The sequence below is a fragment of the Nanorana parkeri genome, unplaced genomic scaffold (genome assembly GCF_000935625.1).
Source record: "Nanorana parkeri isolate BGI_ZX_2015 unplaced genomic scaffold, ASM93562v1 scaffold341, whole genome shotgun sequence".
Taxonomy (NCBI): Eukaryota; Metazoa; Chordata; class Amphibia; order Anura; family Dicroglossidae; genus Nanorana; species Nanorana parkeri.
The window spans coordinates 694,119-720,631 of record NW_017306609.1 but is presented as its reverse complement, the minus strand read 5'-3'; the positions used below and the strand labels follow the sequence as shown (position 1 = coordinate 720,631).

The window sequence follows — 26,513 nt, the reverse complement described above, 5'->3', positions numbered from 1 at the left end:
TGATAAGATTGCCTTTGTTTTGTGTTGCAGGAAAGTTAATCTATTTCTTAAAAAAATAGAAAACGATACAAAACAAAATGTATATTTGAATATTTCCTAATTATAAAATGAATAAACTATTACGTATTAACGTTTAGCTTTCCCGTGGGAAACAGCTTCTGTGTAGGACGTGTGAATGAAGTCATAAAGCTGTTTTGCTGTGTTAGAGTTGCCGAGAATTTCAGTCAGTTTCTCTAAAGACAGTGTTGTCAGTTCAGCTATGTTCTTTACATGATTCATTATGGCTCTGCAGTTCTTGGCATTGACCCCTGGCATTTTTAGAAGGAAGTCCTGAGGGCCTGGATTGTACTTCTCAGATTCTGGGATAGTTTCAGAGTCAGCAGTTATACCCATAGCAGTTGCAGCATCAGGCTGTGGTCGGTTCTGCTTCAACTCCTCAAAGAGCTCCGCTGTGGCGTATGGCGAAGGACACCAAAGGATGCGCAGTCTTGGGAAGTGGAGAGTGAGGAGGGTGAGTTTTGAGGTGATGTCATTCACAGAAATCTCCTGGTGGATTGAACTCCGTGATGTGAGAGAAAATGGCTTATTAGGGTCAAATTCAATTAAAAGAATGGCACGCTTGTAGTAACGACACATGGAAACACACTGTGTATAGAGACGTCCGTTGTTGAGAGATCCAATCAGGTCACTCACACTTTTTCTCTCTACACATATATCTGGGGTAAGAATGTAATCCCCCACTTCTAGTGTAACGGGTTCTATATCAATGCCGCGTCTGTGAATCAGAGACGGCAGTTCGCTCCGAAATTCGCGCATGTCAACAATGATGGTTTGCTGCAAGGTTTTCTGCTGGCCTCCTAAACAAAGAGCCAAAAAGATAGATGGTCAGAATAGAATTTGTAGGAGATATTTCAATGCAGTACTGTGTTGTTTGTTTACAAATGTCTTAATCTGTTCAGTTCAATCCATCACAGCAAGTAATATTTAGATGTCATATTACAGGGAGCAGTTGCATCTAATATTAATAGCAAAATGTGATACTCTTACCATGACAGAGACAAATAAAAAGGGCCCATTTCTTACTGCAGATTGTTAATCCTTTTGCAGTGTGTGATTATATACTATATACTCGAATTGTCAGGAATATTTACCTTCTCAGGTATCTAGGTGTAGACAAATACAAGCCATTTGCTAATGCTAGAGATAAATATTCCATCCCTTTTCCTAGTGACTAGTGTGTATGGATGCTTTTCACATTAAAAAGTTTATTTATTAGATGTGTAATATGCTAATGTGCCACAGATTTTTTTATTTGTTTTTTTAACATATCTGTCATGTTAGAACTATTGAAAACATGATGTATAGCCACAGTTTAGATAACATTGTAATAAACAGCACTGAAGGAAATACATGAGACTGACCAGCTTTACGCGTGTCAGTAGAAGCTGAGGCTGGAGTCATATCTCTCTGAAGATCCAGGTTCGTGTCATCTCGTCCTTCCCTCTCCTCTGGGATGACCATGCTGGCTTTTTCTCTGCAAGAAATCATGACCATGAATCCAATAACTGAATCAAGTTTATTTTCCAAAGTCTATATATCTGGTTCCAAGTCAGTTTTTTCCCCCACAGCCTGGTTTGCACAGACAGGTAGATGTCTATTTTCTCCTCAAACTTATATGGCAAAAGTAAAAATGGTTATGCCAGAAAGTAAGACCGTAATATAGAGAAGTGTAACAGAATACTTCCTTTTTATCTCAATAAGACTAACATGGTTGATCTCAAGAAGGTATAAATATATATACACAACTTCGGCTAACAAAATTACAGGATTGATGAAGCCTAGCTTCTGTAACTTTCATACAGTCCGAATGAGATGTTTATGGAAATTACAAAAATCATTAAGGCCCCGTTCACACCTTTACGTTTTGTCGCGCGTTCAACTCTCTATGAACGCTCAACAAAACGTACAAACATGAAAAGCCCATTGTTTTCTATGGGTCTGGTTCACACCTTTCCGTATTTCCGCCCGTCTGAAACGCGCTACAAAACGGCCTACGCTCAAACAAGTACATGTACTTCTTTGGGCCGTTTTGTAGGGCGTTTTACATTGGGATACAGCCAAGTAGCCTTCGGAATCGCGCGACTTTTTTACCGCGAATCGCGGTAAAAAAACGCGCGACAGACGCGCATATTCAATACGCCTAGGTGTGAACCCAGCCTAAATGCTGAAATTGGGTAGCAGAACTCTTCAAATCTGAATGGCATCATTGTAATATCTTTTGATTTGGCCCTTAAAAAGAGTTAGTACACAACCATTTACTGGTTCACTTTTGGTGGAGTAAACCCCTGGTCTTGGATACTCTATCAGCGAGATGTAATTTTCCCTGAATCTGCTACTATCGGTCTAGGAGTTTTGAGTGTTCCCATTAAACTTAGCATGTTCCAGATTCATCAGCTGCATTCTCTATAATATAAAACCATTTAAAAAAATGTGTGGCAACCCCTCATACGTCACAGCAGGTGTGCAGGCTGAAAAACTCAAACACAAATATGTTACCAATAAAGTCCCTGAAGAAAAATTGACAAAAGATTCTCCAGCACCAAAAAAATAAATATCAGTTTTGGTAGACTGACTCCTTAAAGTACACCTGTCATGAGAGGCGAATAGGGACTGCCATGCTGAATACGTGATTTACCTCCGTCTGTCTGTCTGCCTTCAATGATTTACCTCCGTCTGTCTGCCTGCCTTCAATGATTTTGAGTCACTACCCTGAAAAAGCATTCTGTAAATAAATGTCAACAAAACATCAGAATACCTCATCTCTATACTCAATCCTGAGGCCCAATTTATTTATCAACTAATGACAAACTTGACTCAGTAGATAAACGCAAAGTCAAATGGATTTTGTTTCTTTCAGTCAAACATAGTTAAGATTTCCAGCATTCATATTATTTGTACGCTTTGTAAGGAAGTATGTTTTACCTGATAAGTTGTTCAAATGCTTCTTTTTCCTTCCTGAGGGAAGTGAGATATCTCTGTTCTTCTGTGGAGCCCCCATAGATGAGGAAATAAACCCTTAAACATGTTCAAGAATAGTTGTGAATAGTGAGGAAAAACAAGAACAGGTGAAGATTTTAGTAGTTTGACATTTGCTACCCAGAAAAAGTCCTCACATGATAATTCAGCTGTTCTGGTTCTGCACAGTAAGTTACACAATTAGTCATATATTTATATTTATCATATACATGAAGATCTTAAGTACCTTAATGTTTTCTGCTTGCTAGCTCTGTAAATTTCAAGCTGACGAACAAAGCTGAGCTCTGCATCATACAGGATGACATATCTTGGCTCTATTTCATGCAATAACCTCATAAGCGCATAGGGGTCAGTACAGCCTTGTAAAGGATGGATGACAGTCAGGGGTTCCTTTAAGATGCAGTAATAAGAGTCTGAAGGTAAATTCAACTGGAGATCTTCAAATTTTGGTTCTTCTATGCTACTTTCCATGCTAATGGTTTCCTCCTTGAACAAGTCTTCTTCCTGTTCTTTTGCGATATCATCATCTTCCACTTTTCCTATCATTTGTGTTAAAGTTAATTCGGTTTTCTTGCAGTTTCTCTTCTGCTTGCCCGTGGCATCTTTTCCCCTTTTACTTTGCAAGCCCTTCCCACCTGTGGCCAATTCCTTTTTCTTGTCGGCTTTTCTGTTTTTTAGCCATACTTCAGCCGCTTTTTCATCTTTCCCAAAGGTCTTGTTGTACAGCCTCATCAAAAGTGGCTCTGCCCCCACAGCAATGAACTCTCTTAGCTGAGCACATGTCCGATCGTCACTGGCACAGATCAACACACGGCCTGCCATGTAAACACAAAACATCATTTAAATATGTCTGGATACTTAAAACATATCTACAATGTATATGCAAACTCAAACAGGAGAATGCTCAGTTTAAATGCTAATTTCATTTTTGATGGCCTTATCTGATTCAGTATAGTGACTCTTTACAGTTTTTATATGATCCCAGTGGATAGTTTTGCACTTCATGCGTTCTACAGCAGCAGCTTGAGTGAGCACAGGTAAAGCAGAACTTCAGGCAAATTGATATAATAATACAGCTATGTACTTGTTAAAAAAGTGAATATGTATGGATACAGCTAGTATAAATGCTTGGCTTGGTCTTCAAATTAGCTTCATAGGTTCTCCTGTACAGTACGGCTGGAAGAGGGAGGGTCAGCATCTTATGATCCAGGCGTGTGTTCATTCTTTTAAAATGATTACCTGTATGTAAATGGAGAACGTACCTGAACTATGTATTATAAGCCTTTTAAGATCATCTTCCAGGACTAAAATGAGAGATGAAGCCCAGTGAGCCAATCAGAGATCCATTTCTTTGCACGGTACTTTCAGGTCAACATTTTCAACATGATTATAGAAAACAATGACATCACTGGGCTGCTGTCTTAACAGTAGTTGCAGTAGGCTGGGACCAGCAAAATAACATTGAACTGTGCACACAGAAGATGCTTCCGGGTATATAATTAAGGGAAGACATACAGTATATGTGGAATGTATCATTAAGATTGGGAGGATATTCACTAGAAATTCTGCTTGGAATGCCACATACAAAAAAAAAAAATCACTTACAATGGATGCTGCACCTTGATGTTTAAAAGCTTTAGCTTGCTGTAGAATCAGTTAGTCTCCTGGTACTAATATCCTGTTTTAGGGCTTGTTCACACCAAGTGCAGAGCAGATGCAGGGCAGAGCAATTACAGAACGCATCAAAAATGCATCCAATGTATTCCAATGGTATTTTGGGCTCTAGTTCACAACAGAGCAAGTGGAAAAATTGCAGCATGCCTTATTTTTTCTGCTCTGCGATGCACCAAAACGCATGCAAACACCCTGGAACGCACTAAAAGCTAATTTTAGGCTAAAGAAAAAAAATGGACCAGAACGTTTCAAAAACACGGCAAAGCACACTGCACTGCATATGCAGAAACTCATGCAGATCGGATCCGGATTTGGTGTGAACAAGCCCTTAGGGTGGCTCATCTACCTTGCAGGGTCCTATGGAGCCACCCCTGTGTGTAATAGTAAGCTGTGTGTGTCTCCAGAAACATAGCAAGGCGGCTCCCTGCTCTCTGTTCCCTACCCCTCTGTCCGCCTTTCTTTTCCCTTCTCCAAGCAAGTAGATGGACAGCTTCTAAAGACTGTGCTCTCTCTTGCAATCTTGTACTCAACAGGAAGCTGAGCCGAGAGAGTTGGAGCTGTTTGATAACGTAAATAAATGCTTGGGAAAAAATGTCAAGAAATACTTTACTGGGCAATGTATATGTATTTTTGCTCTGGGTTCATCTAAAAAAAAAAAGTTTGAGCAGTTAAAACTACTTTAAAGTGGAAAAAAATTATTTCAAAACTATAAATGAGATGATATATAATCTATAATTTATGCAGTACTGTGCGCCTAAACGTAAAGACTAGACGGCTTTTTACCGTAATTATATAAAATCTTTCCATCTTCATCTGTTTTAATGGGATTGAGTCTAATTACAGATATTTCAACAAATAACACAACGCTGCTCGTAAAAACATGCCAGATGAAGCTGGGAATATGATCCTGTACTTCTTAAAAATTGGCAACTTCCAGCTTGGACTACATTGTATAAACAGGTCCCGATGCCAGATGTTGTGAACAAGGAAAGTTTATTTAAGAAAAAAACATGCTCTAAAAAAGGATACAAAGCTGTTTTAGACAAATGGCTCGGAGTTACCATAAAAAAGACAAAAGTTAATGACACGGATTAAAAGCTACAAGATGCCAATACAACACAGAAACATGTACAGGGCTGGGCTGTGAAACAGCATTTGCCCCATTCCAGATTTCCTCGATTACTGAAAATACTTAAAGCTGAATTTAAATAAAAATCTAATACTGGATAAAGTGTACTTAAATAAACAAACCTTTTGTTTTTATCTGATTTATGGAATGGAATGAACAAAGTTGTCCATCAACTAGCACTATATGAAAATGACAGTAATAAAACAATACTGATAAATAATACTTAAACTGTAAAATCTGGCATTTTACAGTTGAATGACGAGGCCAAGGCTTAGTGCTAGGAGGGGGAGGAGCTTAAGGGGATTGGCAGAAGTACAGCCTGGGCCTAGGATCCTGTGGGCTCCACAGAGAGTAATTTAAAGACTTGTACAAGTACCAAAATGCACTACAAGGTGCTTGCAATTCAATATCTTAGTGATCTTAGACATGTTTTTAAGGCCAAGTCACTTCACAACCCTATATGTCACCTTTAGCATCAATGACTGCAGCTGAATGGTTCCTATTATTCCATATTATAATGTTCCTTGCAATTATAGGTGTACATCACATCTCCTGCATTATCTATGGGCATACCAAGCATGAGAGTAGATGGGCAGATAACGCATTACAAGGTTGTGTGGTGAGAGCCCTGCCAGTCCCCATGGCAATTTTTCCTCAATTACAACCAATACATATGGCATAAGCACAGTGAAAATTCTTCCCTTTTCACACACAAAAGTTCATAGTGGAAAATCAGTTGTGCAGAGATTCCAATAAATTCCTATATGTGGATAAAAGCACTTATTTTTATTTGACTTCCACATAGTTCTCTAATTACAAGCATTGCTTACATCTTTTTACTTCAATTGCACATTTTAATTTCAATATGCACATGCCTCTTCCAGGTTAGTGAGACACTACAATTGGTCAAAGATGAAAAAGGGTGGCTGCCCTTGAGAATGAACCTTCAAAACAAGTCAGCAATGACAACTACTGTAAGTGTATCCTTTTAAAACTTGCTTAGGCAGAATCTATAGAAAAAAAACTATAATTGCTTGCAAAAATAATATACATATGAAATTATGAATATATATATGAAAGTACTAGGGCTGCAACAACTAACCGATATGGAGAATCATGGGCAACGATTCTCATCATCGATTAGTTGGTTTTCGATTCGTTGCCGCCGCTCTGCTCCTCTGTTCTCCTCCCCGCTGGTGCTGGCTGCAGCGGTCTCTGTCCCTTTCAATCCCCCCTGCCCTCCCCGCCTGTATCGGCAGAGGCAGCAGGGACACAGACCACTGCAGCCGGCACCAGCCTGGAGAAGAGAGTGTCGCTGTATTCCCCCGCACATCCACTGCTGCCCCGGTCCTTCTCTGCCCCCCCGTGACTCCACTGCCACCCTGCGCCTCCTCTGTCCCAGCCCCACTCCTCCTCTGCATCTAGCGGCTGGGAGCCATATCCATATGGGAAGGGCGGATTTGGGAAGAGCTGGAGTGTTACCTTGTCCCCGTGGATGTGCGGCCTTTGAGTCCTCCTTTGGAGACCTATTTTGGCCACTCCCCTTTAGGTAACGAGGGCCGTATGGATGAAAGGGGGCTATTCCCCTATTTAGGGAATGCTCCCCTTGATTTGGAAGGACCTGCCTCATGTATTATCTCCCTAAGTGTATTAATGGGCCTGGGTCCTGGTGGTGGTGCACGTGTGTGTGTGTGTGTGTGTGTGGAGAGGTGGCCACAGCCCACTGGTCCCCTCCTTTTCGTTTCCCCCTCTGTCGATTAGGCTAAGCACTTCCTCCTTCTTTGGTTGGCACTGTGCACGTATGCCTGCATGTCTCTATGCATATATACACGTCTATGCACATACGTGATTGAAGAAAATAGGTCACCAGCACTCCATAAGTTAAAATGAATGAGTCCTTTTAATGGACAATGATGTCACAGAAATCCAACATGAGCCGACGTTTCGGGGCCACACAGGGTCCCTTCTTCAAGGCAAGAGATGTGACCACATTAAAAGGACTCATTCATTTTAACTTATGGAGTGCTGGTGACCTATTTTCTTCAATCTTGTGTTTTGCACGGTGCCATCCGTGAAGTTACTTCGAGCACCATTTATTTGATTGTTGGCCGGGACTGCTGAAAGGTGTGCGGAGGGCACCTCCATCAATTGCATATGCACATACGTGCACACATCTCTATGCATACGTGTGCATTGTGCACATGCGTGCGCAGAAACATCGGCGGCACTCAACGCCACGGCCGCGTAATGCAGCTATACGTGAGCGATGGTGGGAGAGATATACGAGCGGGAACTGGCAGCCATGTTCTCTGGGCATCCTCTTTCTTGCACAGGAGTGTGTTTTCTCCACTCTGGCCTCGGGGTAGGTACTTTGCAGATTGCCTTGATGAATTTATTTTGGGTAGGTCACTTGGCCATTGTCTCTTCTCTCTCCCCATTGTGTATAATTGAGAAAAGTACATTATATCATATGTTAAAGCAGCTTTGAAGCCACCTATAAGTAGGTATACCTATTGCATCTTTAATATTCAGGACGATTGGGGATTGTCTGTGTGGCTACCTTTAGGTTCTAGTATTGTATGTCTGTATTTATTAATCAGCCTTTACTGGGTATGCTATCCGACCCATACTTGCATACATATGCATAATACAGACTATAGATAGACACCTGGCTCTTGGTATGTGTGAATCCTTATGGGTGAATTTACTTTCACCCTTTATAGTTGGGCTTGCCTTGTGAAGTTGATGGCGCTCACCTTTGTTGCCCCTCCTGTGGCCCACCGAAGGGTCTATCATAGTGTGTTGTTTTTAGTATTTGTAGGCCTCCATTATCTCCTGAAGAAGCTACACCAGTAGTGAAGCGCTACTGGTGTCAACAGTACCCAAAAAGGACTGAAACGGTTCTGCCTATGTAACATAACATTATTATTAACATAGCATGATTTTAATGTTGCGTGCATCTGTGCCTATATGTTTTAAATGCATATAAATAAAATGTATGGTTTCAAATTTTTGGATTGGATTTATATTAAGGCCACTTGCTTATACCTAAAAAGCCCCACTTCATATGTTTTGGGTTTAATGTAGTTCTATAGGGGTGTGGTACCAGTGTCACCCCCCTAGATTGAATTTTATATAAAGAAATAGAACAAAGATTGAAAAATAATCTTGAATTTAGGAAAAGAAATGGTTACTAACCTTTTCTCAGTCCATTCTCTTAGAACACTAACAAAAAACTGAGGCATGCTGGGAGTGGGAGGGATTATACAAGACTGGTCACTGCATTTGTATTCGTTTACCAGTGTTCAAATCTTTCTGTAGGTGGTAGTATAACACAATGGTCTCTGAAACCTGTGTCCCTCAATGAATAAGAAAGAAACTATGTTCTGGGAGCTGTATGTTATCTTCAGACCTAAAATGTGCACTCTAACATATGCAAGAGTGAAAACAAAACTGGCTTTGGCTGGGAAAGGATTAAGAGCCTATTGAGAAAATATACATTTTACTTTGTAAAACCTAATTAAAAGAAGGTTCAAAGACCAATTGGGATGCCATTGCTCCTTTTCCTATGCCTCCCTCAGTCACTTTGAGGATTTAAACTTATTAAATTTTAACTTTTCTACCAGAGTTCAAACAACTAAGCTAGCCACAGTAGGCAGCTGGATAACAGAGTTACAGGCTAATAGAGGTCATTTGTTCAATCAAAATGTTCTTGAGAAATGAATAGACTTTGTGTGGAAATAATAGCCTGATATGGCAATATCTCATAAGACGCAAACTCAATATTATGCTTATTTTATGCCATTCCAATAAAAATGTTCAATGGGTAGCAGTAAGCAGAAAAACACACTGGGGTCTTATGTGTCTTGAAGACCCCACTAGTTAGATCCCCTCAGGGTATAACCAAGTCTACTTAAAAAATCTGTGTATTTACAGTGGGAGAATGTGCAAGGGAAGAGCGACACTGTTGCTTGACTTTATAATTGCCAAAGAGATGGGAAAAGCCAGAAATTGTGTCCAGGCTATTATACCACCAGAGTCTGTAACGGATGCAAAGCTGCAGTTTTAGAAATTCCACATTGAAGACTTTTACTTAAATGTATTCATTTTTACCCTGATTTTAAATGGATAGCCTGAGAGTAAAAGTATACTCATGTTAGAAGCCACAGATGCATGATTTCCTATGTTCACTGCTCCTGTGTAGTATTGCTTATTATTACCATAAACAGAATAGACATCTGGTGGCATGAATAGCCAACACAAACCTTACAGCAAACAACCTTTCAGTGCCTTACCCTTGCAGTACTAAACAATTTGTCTAAAACAGATGGATCACAAAATGATATAATGTAAGCATCCCTTGCAAACATAGATGGCACCTTTTTATTCATATTTTCTTTTACGCTACTAGAAGATCAGTATGTTACATGTTTAGAAATACCAGTATTACTTACTTTAATCCTGCTTGATAAAAACATCTTCGGCCATGATCTTAAAAAATGACAGAGATACAAGTACACTGCCATGCTCTGTGTTTAACTGGCCACTTTTTCCACATAGCCTACCCTTTTAAGGCCCATTTTACATTGTCCGATCAGGAGGGGATCCGTGTGGTATGGATCGGATGTCACCGCGGTGACATCTGTGTCCATTCAGTTTTTTTCCTCCTTCCAATGGAGGAGTAAACTGAAAGGACTGGACCCTATGGGGAATCACATGTAAACGGACTTGTGTACGTTTACATCAGGTTATCTCTGATCCGGCAAAATCAGGTCTACTGAAGCAGAACACTGTTCCGTTTGTTTTTCCAAACCTGGCCAGAGCCGGTGGCAATCGGATGTAAACGGACACCTGTCCATTTAGATCCGGCTGCCCATAGATTTATATTTAAAAAAACCTGACATTTAGACCCGATCAGACCACCCGTCTGAAAAGGGACCTAATGGTGGTCACAGGGCAACGTGTGCATGGTACTGCATCTAATTAGGCAGATGTCTTGTGACAGTCTAAGCCTTGACCGGACCGAGTACTCCTGTTTTGTACTCTATATGCTATATGATCAGCCAGAGCACCACAGCTAGTTAGAAATTAGACTCTCCTAGCATGATTGTGTCTGTGACTATTGATATTTCCTCTCTGCGAATAAACCAGTGAGTGGAGTAATGCATGCGGTGTTCTGCTGGTGTGGAGATATGTCAGCTTTCATTCCCAACCTATCCTAAAACTGCTGGTTCCTTGGCAGTCAATGTTTCCAGTACTTTGAATCAATCATCAGGACCAAGCATCCAGATTTGAACTCCTTAACCTCTAACCAGAGACCCAACAGGTAACTAGTATTTTAGATCACCAATGACAGCCCTTAAATTTTTCTCAATATAGGATTCCTTTATATGTTTTTCTGCATTTGTTATAACCGCATTCTACTACTAAGGGCTAATAAATAAACATTTATTGGTTATTTGGCCAATATACTTATCAGTACATATGTAACAATAATCCTGTACTTTTTATTTAGAATCATTGTTACTTTATAATAGAAAAAAAGAATTCAGTTAAAAGTTAAAATAAAAAATATAGTGAGCATAACTACCTTCTAACATTACTCTGCTGCACGTACCAAATAATTAAAAACTGCAGATTATGTATTTGTCATAAATTGAAAGACTACAATCACTTCTTTGCAGCAAAGATGCCCTGTTGGCTCTAGTAGGCAGTCAAGCATAAGACATGATTATTTAGTACCGTGCTGAGCATTGTGCTTGAATTAATTCCTATGAAAACAAACTGACCTGGTCCTCCCAGGGCCTCACTGTTCTTGTTCTCTGTTTCAATCTCTTTCAGGACTTCACTGAGACCTTCCCATTTAGGGTTACTCTCCAGAACCAGCTCGTTCTTAGGACGACATATCCCACCCCCCTCTGCATCTACATCAAATCTGCTATATGCAATTACAGACCTCAAATGCAGACAAATATAACTTCTCATTTCTGCTCAAGTTTGTTTACATCTTATGACCTCCCTGGCATCTCTTGAAATGCATTCCTGTTTCGGGTATACCTTATAGCCGAGGCCATTTCTAGGTCAGCTGAAAAACCTAGAAAGGTAAAAGGCTTGGGCACAGTGAATAGGCTGCCTATTGATTTATAGTGCTTCCCTCCATGCACATTATCAACTGTACCTGTCCACAATGGGTAGGATGAGGCGCTAACAACATTAGTATTGTGTGTTCTTTAGCCAATGCAGTATGAATGCAGCCTAATTTTAGGGGCTCAGGATTAGGCATAGGATTATCTTTATTTAGTATTATGCTTAATTTTTTGGAAGAGATAAAATTGATTTTTAACTGTGATAAACTGGCACTGAAACACATAAGCCAAAAAACAACTATACCAATGTTATGCCAAAAACTAACGTACCTTCTGCTTCTATTCTTGAGATATGCCAATTTCCCTTTTCTGTTGCACTGCAGATTTTTTCAGTATGAGAAATTCTGCAGGGAGGATCAGCGCTTGTTTAAACAGTATGTCAAAGCAGCTACTATCTATTCAGTGATGACTTATCTGCTTAACACAGGCAGAACAGACAGATTTCAGTACACTAGATGTATCTGCCTTAAAAGGAGAACTATGAGATGAGCGATTTCCACTCACCTCATAGTTCTAGCCGACCTGTGACAATGAGACTGTCACAGGTCGGCTCAGTAGATCGGGAGGTGAGCGAACACATACCAGGTTCGCTCACCTCTTGATCCTGTCACGACTCTCTGCCGTGACAGGGGGAGGGGCTGGATTCCCCTCTCCGATCTGCCAGCGCTGTAGCTCGTGGTATACTGAGCTTAGGGTAACCGGAGGACGCTAGTTTGTGTCCTCCCGTTACCCTAAGGAGAACTATGGGGAAAAACACTGACCCCATAGTTCTCCTTTAAATAGCACAGCAGAAAACACTAAGAAATATTCTGTGTGGCTGGGCTTGGAGCACTGACTTTTGGAGTATGCAGCATTGCAAAATGGGGAAGGGGTACAGGTTCAAGGTCTAACTGAAAAGCAGGACTGTAATTGGGGTTGTTTACTGGGGGTTTTTTCATAACTGCAGCCATTTACAGTGTATTCTAACTCTTCTACCGTGTATACAGAATTGTACAAACATTTTTAACAGATGCTTTAAAAAAAATCTTTTCCTTCAAATGTTTTTATTCGATAAGTAAACTAAGTCTCTAGGCTTCATTTTCACATGGGCAGTTTTGTTCAGCATCTAGAAACATTGTTGGAAGAATGAAGAAATTTTTTTTTCTGTTTTAGGTGTTTTTCTATATTTCTATATACAGTGGGGGGGAATTTATCTAAACTGGAGCAGACAAAATCAGGAGCCCAGGGCAACTAATCAGCTTCTCTATTCAGTCTGTTCAGTTAAGATATAAAAATGAAAGAGAGAAGCTGATTGGTTATCATGCACAGCTGCTCCAGATTTCCCCTGCTCCACTTTTGATAAATTCGCCTCGGTATGTTTATATCAGTTTACTTGCAGCAGTTCATTTGTTTAATTCAGTTTTCATACATTTCCTACATAACAAATTGACTAAATATGCACATAGTTTCATCTATTTACAAAACAGGTCAAATAAGTTGCTCACATTAGAATGCAGTTAACCATGTTAAGGACATAAGTTATTAACATATTAGGCTTCTGCACATTAATGTAGCTACATGCTGTAAAGGAATAAGAGGCAGAACCAAACAGTTACTTTGGCTTAAAGGCACATTTATCTACAGAAAAATGGCAGAAGAGTGACCGTCATCTAAAAATGACACACACTGAACCGTACGAGTGGTCATTTAAGCTGCCCAAAAACAGCTCAACAAAATCAAGTGCAAATCTCACTTATCTCACTTTCACGCATCGATTGATGAAAAATCTCCCTGAAAATGGTACTGATTCTTCACTCTTCTTTGGAGAGAAGTAAAGACTCCAAATACAGCAGACGTTCTGCTGTCATCCAGCAGTTTCTTATGGGGACAGGCAGATATCTCATATTCAGGAATATACCTGCCAGTCTATGTTCACATTAGGCATATGGTAGGTTATCACATATATAGGCTTCAAACAGGGGTAATGATAGTTTTAAACATTAGAAAATAAAAGCTAGATTCAGAAAGAATTTGGCTAGTTTTCTTTTTGCTTACCTTGCTTCTGATTTGATTCTGCAGTCTTTGGCTTTTTGATGGCTTTTGAATCAGCAGCTTTATAGACCCTGGCACGAGCATGAACAAACATAGATGTGCTGGAGTCAAGGAAGAGCCAACCTATAACAAAATTTGAATGAGCCATGGGGAACAATATCCATACATAGATAGATATCTATACATAGATAAACATTGTAATTTCATAGAATGTAAAAAAGGACCATAAAAGTTATTTTTATAGGTAGTCAACGCTGAGCCTATACAAATCAGAATTAGTCAAAACAAAAATGTGTGAATTAAGAGGACTTTGTAACTTCTGTATACATAAAGTCCTGACATATCATAATATACACCAGCACAATTAAAATAAATACTAGAGTGCAGTCCTTGAACTCCAGTCACATAACTGTGCCAAGGTCTACTTGGAGCATGTTTGAAAAATATCTGCTGGAGGCAGATGGAAGATTTCCGAAGGTTTTCCCCTTCAAGCATTTACTCCGACTGTTGTATCATTGAACCTTGCTAACTGCTCACAAGGTGACAGGCAGCAGCAGAGGGCACTAACATTATGTTCAGTGGTATTAGTATTTGCGAATGTTGAAAATGTCTAGCTGGCGATCTGTTAAACAAAAACTGCAGTCAGAATAACTATGGTACATACATTACGACATATCTGCTTTATATTCCCAGGATACCTGAGTGGATTGTAGTCACCACTGTAAACTTTGAACATACAAAAATGACTAGGTGTATGAAATCCCCGAGTCAGAAAGGCACTGTCAGAGTTTTAAAAAGGTCTTTGTTTTTGAGAAATTTAATTGATACTAAACAGCAGACATTTAAAACAGTATGATGCAATTCTTTATAATATATTCGGACTCAGGAAATAGAGGCCAGAGGAGTAGCATGGCCAACGGGGATATTAGCTTTTTCAGGAGGTCAGAAATAACAGTCATAGGACAGATTTCCTTTAAGGGCTCATGCACTTAAAAAAACTACTATGTTCAGATCTCTACAGCTTATAGTTTTTTATGGATCTGAACACAGCAATATTGTATAATATGGGCCCATGCATACAGCTGTGGTGCGCTTGGTAATCTTGCCCTGCGTTCAGTTGTGGAAAATCAAAGAATATTCAGCACCTGTGTTTTGTGTTTCTATGTAATTTACATATGTGTGTATGTGAACACATGTACATGGTAGGATTTAAACTGTAACTAGAGTAATAGAAAAAATAATTTTATGGATGTGAATGTTGTTTGGATGCATACGCGTCAAAACAGAAGCACTTTGTATAGATTTCAGTATTTTGCATAGATTTCAGTATTTTATTATGTCCTTATTGAGGAGTCCTAAATAAGCGGTTTGCTGGAGTTATAAAGCATTTTATTGATGGCAGTGCAGCATGTTTTGTGTGTTAGTGGTGCACCTACAGATCTGAACAGATACTAAAGATAGGTATACACAGTTCTATTTTTTTTTGTTCAATCTGCGGGCTGAATGAAGAAAAAATAAATAAAAATAATTATTTCTCCATCAACGCTTATGAGCATCGATCGAGAAATCCCCTGCCGTTTCTATTGTATTCTGACGGCAGCTGTCAGAATACCTGAACGGAGCTGATTGTTCATACAAGAATTTTCTGACCTGCTCCTTCGATCATCTGATCGAGGGATGCCGGGTGGAAGGTTGCTGCTGTTGGCACCCATGCAGTTCATTTCGGCCGGTTCATCATGAGCCGCCCCAAATTTGCTGCGTGTATACCCTATGTAAATCATTCTGTTTTAAAATGAATTCATGCACACTGTAAATATGATCTGGAAAGATTCTAACATCATAACATAGGTACTGAAAAAAACCAAAGAGCAAGTGTAATCATGAATTTATTACATAAGACTTCTAGCCAATTTAAGGTTCAATCCTTCTAATCCTTGCCTATTTTTCTATTTTCTTAATCATTAACATTTCATGTGCTGCCAAGAACAGATTATAAAGATGAATACACAAAATGGAACAGCCAGATAGATTACAAACTGTACCTGAATTCTGCCCAAATGCTTTTTCGCTTGCTCTCAGGGATTCTAGCAGATTTAGGAATGTCACACAGTCATACTGGGCCAGGTACTGGAGCAGAGTACGGAGAATTTTTAGGTCCTGAACTAACGACTTGGTTTTGGCCCCCAGCTGATGCCATAGTGGATCCAGAAAATGGCGAATGGTCTACAAAAGAATTAGTTTTATCAATTACTACTAAAGAAAGCAGTTTTACAAATAACACGATAGGTACCAATATTTGACAAGCCATTTAAGGGTCACCATACACATTGCAATGTGACCGTACAAAAGGACCTACCTAAACTATCCAATCAATTTCTATCCAATTAGGCAGACCCCTGCACTACATAATAGATGGTAGAGCTAAAAGAGATTGTACAATTAGATTGTAATTTGTGTGGTGATCTTATGAGTACATTTGTGGTATTCTGTATGGAAACACAAGAGACCCATCAAATCTTACACTGACTCATTGCATGAATCCAAAAACACTATACACAGGGGGGGTGTCGGAGATCAGTTTCTTCAAGGAAAGCAAGAAGAAATAACTGCCTGAAACTGGAGTTTTAGTCCTGTAAAGTTAGCATTTTTATACACATATCCAACAAATAGTATCATATTCAGGGTGGTCAACTAGTGATATTTAGGGGATTTATTTATTACAGGCATTTTTTTTTTTATAGCACCGACAATTTATGCAGCACTCTACATACTGCACATTCACATCAGTCCCTGCCCTCAAGGAGCTTACAATCTAAGGTCCATATCTCACATTCGTACATACAGGGCCAAATTAGACAGGAGCCAATTAACCTTCCAGCCTGTCTTTGGAGTGTGGGAGAAAAGCGGAGTGCCCAGAGAAAACCCACGCAAAGCACAAGGAGAACATGCAAACTCTTTGCAGAGGAGTGATCGGTGGAAGAATCACAGTAAAAACTGATGGATAACTTAATGTGAAAATTAATTTATATATGAGGACAATGCAATTTAGATGTGATTGCAGATTAGTTGTGGCTGACTTTGTGAGACATGAGTAGTCTACATAAAAAGTTTTTAATATAGAGGAAGTTTTCCCTTTCTGGAACTAAATTGGGATTTATTATGTGGTCAGTTTAAATGTAAATTACGCTTGGAAAAGCAATTTTTTTAAGCAATGTGTTTTAAAGAGTTATTTAGCTACAACAATACTATATATGCAATTGCCAATTAGAAAAGTTAAACTGAACAGTGCTTCCACACTAGACCATATGCACTGCGTGACCAAAAAAAAAAAGTCACCACGTGGATTTATCTAAGCAAATAGGTAAGAGCTATACGGGTTGCTTCAGTTGGACAGGTCTTGGTTCAGCAACTGTGTGTGCCAAAAAATGAAGTCAGCTGCTCATCTGAAAATACTGATTGGCCAGGTTTTTCCATCAATGGGTTTTTTCTTCTGGGATGGAATGGGCATATTTAAAAATGATAATGCCAGGATTGTGAAAGAATGGTCCAGGGAACATTATTTTCCCACATGGATTGACCACCAGAGTTCAGACCTTAACCCCATAGAGAATATTTGGGATGTGCTGGGTAAGACTTTATGCAGTGATCCAACTCTCTCGTCATCAATACAATATCTTGGTGAAAAATGAATGCAACTCCGGATAGAAATAAATGTTGTGACATTGCATAAGCTTATCAAAATGAATGCATGCCGTAATCAAAGCGAAAGGCAGTTCAACGAAATATTAGAGCGCGACTTTCTATTATTTGAGAGGCCAACATATTAAACTATATGCAAAACACTCTGACTGTGTCCATGAAGACACCAGACTGCTGCATAACCACTGCAAATACCTTGTCAAAGGCCCTTCCAATAGCATTTTCTAAACTCAGATCTTCCACTTCTAGGGCAGGATTGTAGCGTTTCAGTTCCATTATGCAAGCATTCATTATATCTAGTATAGAAGCTTGTATAGCAAGCATTGCAGGAGTCATAGAGATGTGCAGCTCTACCACTTCAGGTTTGTGTTTCTCCAGGAATGAATTTACTGAAACGTGAAACCTATGGAAAGAAATAGCATTTGCTTTCACACATAAGCATACTAACAGAAATAATTCTACATCATAAAAGCAATATCCTTAAAAGAGAAATTGTAAAATTCGAAATTTCTCAATTGCATTAGTTTAATGCCACTACATTACATGTTCTAATATACTTTTCTAAACAGGAGCTGCTACTTTGCAAAGATACAATTAAAGTGACTAGGGCTGCAACAACTAATCGATATAAATCAATAAAATCGTTGAGAACCGTTGTCAACGATTAGTTGAATTTGATTAGTTGATTCCACCACAGCAACCTTGGTCAGCCATCTGATCCCCACTACAGTCTGTGTCACCTTTGATCCCAGCTGCTCTCCCCTGCCTGTATTAGCAGAGGTAGCGGGCATCAGATCAGCTAATAGCAGGCTGGCCGTCAGGCACCAGGGCCACTCAGAGAGAGATGCCAGAGAGAAGCGCGGGTCTGGACACAGTGTGCGGCGCTGCTGGACGGGTTGGAGAGGCTCTGAGGCAGTGTGGGTGTGTGCAATAGCCAGCCTGCTTATTAGCTATTGCAATTTGAAATGGCCAATAACAAGTTATCTATTGGACCTGCCCGCTGCCTGCTGTTAATCATCAGAGGAGGACCTGAAGGAGAACTTTCTTAAGGAGAACACCCTTAAACTGGCCTGCTGATACTATTTTGTGAGAGAAAAAAGTTTCACAAATGTACTCTGCAATTTTAAAGAAGTCTTAATAAGTTATCCTTTACTGTGTGAATTAGGAAATCTTTTGAGGTCACCTAATCTTTCTTTGCTGTGTGTGTTCCGAGAGCTGATGCTTTATCTTTCCTCACAGAACACACAAATCTATTTCTGACATATTGCTGCTCTTTTTCACTACTTCAAAGTAGAACACTAAGCTCCTTGTTAATAGCAGTCATAGAGCCGTACTTCATCTGCAAATGGTCACTCCAAGAAAGAAAAAAAAGAAAAATAAGAAAAATAAATTACTATTTGGAAGAAAAAGCAAACCCAAACTGTCCAAAATAAGCCAAAAAAAAAAAATGTGAGCACTGGCACAGAGTCATTTCTGTTCAACATCTCTGGCGAGTACACAAAATGAAACAATATGAATAAAAGAGTATCAAGTGATCACAACTTTCTCATCAACTTTGTGACTTTGTCTTACAGTTAAACAAGATTCACTGTGCCAGTAAGAAAATATTGTGACTTATCCATGTTTTAATCTTTTTCTTAATCCGTTTGCCTTTCTGACAGTATGCATGTTTTTCTATAGGAACCTGCGTCAAGAAACCTCCCCATTTATTACAGGCAGTCCCCAGGTTACGAACAAGATAGGGACTGTAGGATTGTTCTTAAGTTGAATTTGTATGCATGTTGGAACCGGTACATTTTTTAAGTGCACCTCCAGCTAAAAATGTTTTGTTGTTTTGGATATCATAGGGAAGGGTTTACCCCCTGTAAAGTTTGTTTTGCTGTGTGTGCCCCTGATCAGAAGATTTCACCTCACTTTCTGTCCCTGTGACAATTGGATTTTGAAAATGTTGGATTGTCGTGGGAAGGATTGGTGATAAAGCTTCAGTGGAGACACCTATTTCCCATGATCAATCTTAAAAAAGTGAATTTCCCTTCCTTGGGGTAGATTTCCTTTCACTTCCTGTTGTCTCATGGATAGGAAGTGAGATTAAATCTTTATAATGAGGATACAGACAGCAGTAAAAACCTCACAGTGACCTGGAAGAAGAGGTGGGCACCCACCTCTTCTTCTCCCGCGCTCGTGCATCAGCACGGGCACGGTAGCATTACAACTACCCCTCGTGTACAGTAATAGCCTCAGTTTCTAAGTAGAAGTCGGATGTATGTAAACTCGGGGACTGCCTGTACTGTTAATAAGACCTACTTCGCACAGGCTTCAGGTTGTATAAGAGCGGAGTGAACACCAAGTTTTCAGGAAAGCATTTTTTTAAGCTTTCGGTAAGCTTTGTGCAGCTTTCTTGAAGATTTCAAAGCATTCTTCAGCTCCAGTTTGGGAGTGTTAAACCACAATCCTAATGGGAGTCCTGGCTGTCACTTTAAAAAAAGCTGCTAGCAGCCTTCAGCAGACTTTCATCAAGCTTCAGGTTGTGTTGAAGCATACTGAAGGAGCAAAGTGGAGCTGAAAGGTGCTTTGCATAACTACATGGTAACTGCAATGTACAACGTAGAAAAATGAATGTACTTTAAATATATAATGAAATATAAGGGGACTTTGACTAAAACAGGTTTAAATAGGACCTCCATACACCCGATGATGTAGATCTGCGGACATTTTAAGAAAAATGGCCATACCAGTGCTGCCACTGCGGTTAGATGTCTGGACTGTTGGAAGACTCCTCCAGGACCTTAATTGTCCTTCACTGATCTACACATCCGTGTTCTTCTTGGAATCCTGCACATTGCCAACCAAAGGTCACCACCCCCATCGTTACCCTGCACTTAGTACATTGGTTTCTGTGCTTACAAAAGCCTCAAAGATTACTGGCATTTCTTCCTTCTAGTCAAAATTTCCTGTTGTGCAGAATTCAATAGCAATTATAAAGCTTCAGAACAGGAATACACACCCTAAACAAATCAACTGAACAATGCTTTTATAAACTGCACATTTATAGCATGCAAGGTGAAGTTTTTAACTCCTTGGAGCATTTATCAGGATAAGAACTGAGTGAAAAACATTCCCACATATTGCATATCTTCCACCTAGCAACAAATTTGTCTAGCTGTTGACATGATTGTGTAACAGAACTCTTTTATAGAGTAGCTATTAAGCGACAAAAACAGCTGTGTGTCTATTTGTCCTCTATTAGTAAAGTCTAAAAATTCTTTAGCTTTTAATGCCAAGAAAAATAACAGTTCCATGCTGCAATCTAACGCTGCTCATTTCTTAGCATTGAAAGCTAATCATTTTGGGAAAACCATACTGCTTTTACATTTAAATAGTTATCTTTCCCTGCCTTGATGGCCTCAAGACTTCTAATGCAGATGAAAAATACAAAAAGGATAAAAAATACAAAAAGGATAAACATCAGAGTTTCTTACCTGCTAACGTCATTTTCTAGAATTTTCAAGGATGGCACATTGGAGAGATGGAAAGACCACTATCAAGTAAATAGTATAAGAGGCATCACATTCCTACACTCCCCATAAGAGCAATACCACCATTTGTGGGCTATGTAGAAGTCACTTTCCAAGTGTCTAAATTACTTTTACAGGAAAAAGAAGCCGTGAACTGGATTACAACCACTTACTGCCCCGCCGTAGTAGTTTCAGCTGTGAAACTAAAATGGATAAAGGCAACAGTGTTCATATTGGATCCAAAAGAGAAGCAACCGTAACTAACAGTTATTTCACATTGAGGGCTCCCTCAGATGCCACTCTCTAGCAGTGACCACCCCGCTATAAAACTCTGCCACACTCCTCTCCTTGTTGCCAAGGAAGAGATTCCCCTTAGGAGAATGTGACCAGGGCAGTCAGCCTGTTGTACCCTCTTAGTGGATCATAATGGATAGCTTTAAAAGGCCCAACGGTGCACAGGTATATGAGGGTAAAGGAAAAAAAAAAAAAGAAGTAGTGAGTTGAAGGGGGGATAAGAAATGTTACGTCTTCAGGCTGTTCAAAGGAACTGTAACACATGCAGACATGGGGGGGAACTGAACAAGGGATTCTGTCCTTCCAACTGCCTCAGGTCTGCTAAGCATACCCTTGCCTGTAGTACACGGGGAGGTGAGGGGTTACCTCACTAGCTACGGACCCATATAAAAAATAAACAGGGAATAGTGTCTGATGATGTTCAAGAAACAGAAGACTGGGGCAGAAGTGATCATTTCTCCAATGTACCATCCCAAATGATGACTGGGGTAACAGTTTTTGGACACGATGAGAGACGTGCTAGCTTGACAACACGTGGGTGTTTTTTTTAATTAGACAGATACAATGATGCAGTGCATTTACAGATTGCACCTCATCACATTTTAGGGCAGACAAGAGAAAAAAGAAACATCTTATTATACACACCTTGGCCATAGGTAGAGCTTTTTCAAGAACAGATTTCTCATAACTCGCTCCACCTGGCAGAATCCTGTTTGGAAAGCAACCGCATTGTCTGTGAAGGCTTTAATGAACCCCTGTTTGTTCTTCTGCCGATATAAACGCAGTATAAAAGCTTCCTGGCAGGACTGAATGATCTTATGTGCTCTATACACAAGAATACCTAAAATGGGAGGACACAAGATTGACAAATCTGTAGTATCAACGTACTTGGAGTGATCACAATACTCAATGTCAAAAATGTCAAGGATATTTTAAAGCAGTTTAATCTTTTCACTGTATGGATATGATCAGAAACTCAAGCAAGTCATCTTGCATTTAACAATAAAAACAAACACTATGGGCTAGAGTTGCACCAAAATTAAAATTTAAAAACCGAAATTTAAAAAAAAAAAAAATGTCAGGCCGAAACCGAAAATGTTTTTTTATTTCAACTTTTTCAAATATTTTATGTTTTATAAACGTTAACATTTTTTATATTTATTAATTTTTTATGAAATCTTTTTATTTTTTACTTTACTTTTGGGGGCTTCGGGGAAATATTAGGGGTATAAATAGAAAAAGAGATTGAGGACACAGAGTCCTCAATCTCTTTTTCTGCAGCCCCTGTTATAAATGAACAGGAATCTCCTATGAGTGTTCCCATTCATTCATAATTGAGGAAATAATAACCATAATATGTCCTCAATTATTTACACCACTCTCCTTCTTGACACGCTGTCACAGAAGGCGGAGCTCAGCCTGCTGTGACAGCGCTGGCTGTCTCCGCCCCCAAACACCGATCTCCTCTGACCTGTGACAGGAGGCTGAGTGGCGCTGGGGGGGGAGAAAGAGATGCAGGCTGCTCACAGCGCTCTCCTCTCGCAGCACTCGACCGCACAGACACAGCGCCCAGCGGGGAGGAGAGAAAGATGGATGCACCGCTGCATCGGCCAGAAAATGGCACTTTCGGCATTATGCCAAAAATGCAATTTTTTTGGGCCAAAATGTTTCGGCGGCCAATATATTGGTGCATCCCTACAATGGACACATATCTTACTGTATCAATATCCAATAATTACTTTCTGCAATTGTAGATCCGCATGGAAATTAAATGTATATGGTCACAGCCAATAGTGCACAGAATAATGATTAGCCATAAACAAAACCCACCTTTTTAGCTAAGAGTAGGGGATCTCCCATACAAAGAGTGAAATTGAGAGACGGGAGACAAAGATGCATCAGACCCACAAAGCTTGTGCAGAGTTAAGCAGAATTTCTCACAAAAACAACCTCCAGGATTATATTTTTAATTTTGTTGTACATATTACCAACAATTTAATTTAAAAGCACATTTATCTTTTAAACCTTCCACAAGGGCTTGCGCACAAGGGCATGGTTTCTAGCTTGTAACTTGTTTGTGAAGCAATTAAGAAAGGATTTGAAAATAACAGGATTATTCACTAAAGGGTGAAGAGTTTGGAGAAGGCCGGAGAAGTGAACAATCTAGGACAACATAGCTGATATGGAAAAATTCTCCAATTCAGCTCACTTTCAAGTTCAGCTATGTTGTGCTCTCCAAACTCTTCACCCTATTGTGAATAACCCTCTCAATGTGTGAACTTTGATCTGTATAATATGGAACAGTGTTTAGGTGCATCTATGGCTGAGTTTGCTTTACGCCATATACAAGCCAATGTGAAAGCAAGTCAAAAGCATCTCAAACAATTTCCAAATGCATCCTAAATGCAAGCTATTTTCCCCCTAGAGTATGTTGTTTTTGATATCGGCTTAATCCTAAAAAGTAAAGGAAATGAAAGTGGAGGCATTTGTAGAAGGCAATTACATTTCAGGTGTAATATTTGTAACACAAGCAACAAACTATGAACTAACACATGACTGGTTTGTATGCACGTACAACACTTCCACATAACTCCTTCAGATATTGCACATGAAGGCCTTCTCAAAGGAAAGGCGTGAGTTATCATCTGTAGCAACAACTTAAAGTAGACATTGGGTCTAAATCAAATAGACATATAACAAATAGTCAAATAGACATATAACACATGACAAGCTAAGTAATGTAATGTCGATTGTTTGGACTAGCTTGCTTATAAATGTCAAAAAGGTAACTTTGATGTGTCCATCTGCAAGGCTCCTTCCTCACTTTCAGGTGCCACTGTTGCAGCTCAGTTGGCGAAATGCAGTGTTGTCACCCTTTGTCAGCTGGGTTACTAAGAGCTAAATCTCAGCATAGTGAAGTTACGGTGGGCGCCTAGCTCCACCCAACACCATTCACTAGACCACACTTACCTCTGCCCACCGTGCAGGGCATTACAGGACATCTAGTTTTGTTGATGAACAGCAGGGAAGCTGGATATGACCTTCTAAGATGCCCTATGGACTTGAGCTGCAGGAGCACACATTGGCAGTTATGGAGCATATTGAATTTGATTCAGGCAGGTAAGAAAGATGTTTGGCCGAAATGTATACTTTGATAGTAGTGCTGGGACTTGACATTAGAAATTAGAATTGGGCATAAACAGCCTTTGGTTGTGCTTTAAGTACTGGAGTTCATTTTCTAATAGCTCAGTTTGGTTATAATCAGCACAAACCTGCATACTGTATGATGAAAACCACAGAAAGCAAAATAATGATACTGCTGACATCTAGTGGTGACAATACAAACAGTTTCCAGACATTCTCCACATTCTTAAAAAATAGAATGCATTTTTCCCCTTCCAGTAATTTAAAAAATTAGGCATCCTCAAAATTTTGATCTGTTTTATTATAGGAATGCCAGTGGAAAAACAAGGGACCAAGAAGGCAAGTTGTAGTAGATGTTCCTAAACTTCAAGTTCTCTCTGTTGCAACAATTTGAACTTGCTAAGAACAGACATAAAAACTGTGATCCTGGCTGAAATCGACACTTCCTGGAGTGTCAAACTCAAAGGCCACTCCCTACACCTACATTATCATAGTGTTCCTGCAGCAAAGCAGTGGCACGGTTAAAAAAAAACCATAAAACAAACAACAACAATGGCTGCTAGCTTACTATGCTTTCACTGCTGATCTTATATTTTTGTTCTTGCTGCAGAAACATTGTGATAAAAAAGTGCTGGGGAAGGTTGGGGCAGCTTTTATTTGACACTCACAGTTATTCACAAAAGGGTGAAGAGTTTGGAGAAGGCAGGAGAAGTGAACAATCTAGGCCAAAATAGCTGATTGGGAAAAATTCTCCCATTCAGCTCACTTTACAGGTCAGCTATGTTGTCCTAGATTGTTCACTTCTCCGGCCTCCAAACTCTTCACCCTTTTGTGAATAACCCTGTCAGATACTGCAGAATGTGGGGATTGTGGTATTGATAACTCTGTTTCTCAAGCTCAGATTGCTGCAGCAGTGAGAGCTAGTGTAAGTCCATCTACAACAGTGCCTACATGTATTTAGTTCACCGGGTTTTATGTGGTGACAGGGTCCCTTTTTTGCAAAACATGTTTTTCTATACTTAAAAGGTGAGGATGGGGACTTTCTTTTTGCTTTTATCCCGTCCCACCATAACCTTTTGAGTTATACTTTCTCTTTGAGTCCCAAGCCCTACTCTATAAAAGCCATGGCTTCCATACACTGCCCTGCTCCATAATTTTAAGCTGTATCTGTACTACACATATTAGTGGGTCCGGGTGAGCAGCTGGCCATTGGGACATAAAGAAATGATTTGCATGGCTCTGCCCACTCTCTGAAAATGAGGAGTGATCATCTTATTTCTGGGATATGTGATGTAATGAGACATATGAAACCTTCTGTTATAAGAATTCTTTAGTCTGCTTAGTACATCTACAGCAATCCAACCTGTCAACCAATCTCTATGCAAGCCCTAAAGAGAACCTGTACAGAAAATGGCATCTACTAATGCAATGTCTAGCAAGTGCTTAGAGTTGCTGCTGCTGCTGCTGCTATTTATATAGCGCCTACAATTTACGCAGCACTTTTATTTCCAAAACATTCACATCAGCACATTGTCTCTAAGTGTGATAACAAGTTTATAAATCAAACCCAACATGAACCTTATTCTTTAACATAGAAAATAATAACTCACCAGTTACTAGATTGGCAGGAATCCGGTCAGTGAGAAAATCCACGACAAGGATACGGCTAGTAACAAATAACACACCGCCCTGTGTGTACACATCATAACGCTCATTACTGCCTATTTCGTTGTTGATGATTCGGGGCAAATGACTGGCACCTTCTGCCCTGAGCTGCTCAATTAGATATTCCTAGTAAAAAAAAAAAAAAAAAAAAAAAAACAAAAAAATAAAAGACAAAAGAAA

General features: G+C 39.6%; 1 protein-coding gene across 1 annotated transcript in view; it reads right to left on the bottom strand.

The window, feature by feature from the left end:
- Positions 1 to 126: 126 nt before the first annotated feature.
- Positions 127 to 26,513, bottom strand: part of ERCC4 (ERCC excision repair 4, endonuclease catalytic subunit) — a 33,806-nt gene continuing 7,419 nt past the window's right edge. The window contains exons 3-12 of the mRNA XM_018558469.1: positions 26,279 to 26,459; positions 22,170 to 22,365; positions 17,911 to 18,118; positions 16,059 to 16,239; positions 14,020 to 14,139; positions 11,629 to 11,757; positions 3,263 to 3,851; positions 2,983 to 3,075; positions 1,422 to 1,534; positions 127 to 857 (exon numbers count right to left, since the gene is read on the bottom strand). Of these exons, the coding sequence (XP_018413971.1) occupies positions 127 to 857; positions 1,422 to 1,534; positions 2,983 to 3,075; positions 3,263 to 3,851; positions 11,629 to 11,757; positions 14,020 to 14,139; positions 16,059 to 16,239; positions 17,911 to 18,118; positions 22,170 to 22,365; positions 26,279 to 26,459 (2,541 nt within the window). The remainder of the gene's footprint in view (positions 858 to 1,421; positions 1,535 to 2,982; positions 3,076 to 3,262; positions 3,852 to 11,628; positions 11,758 to 14,019; positions 14,140 to 16,058; positions 16,240 to 17,910; positions 18,119 to 22,169; positions 22,366 to 26,278; positions 26,460 to 26,513) is intronic.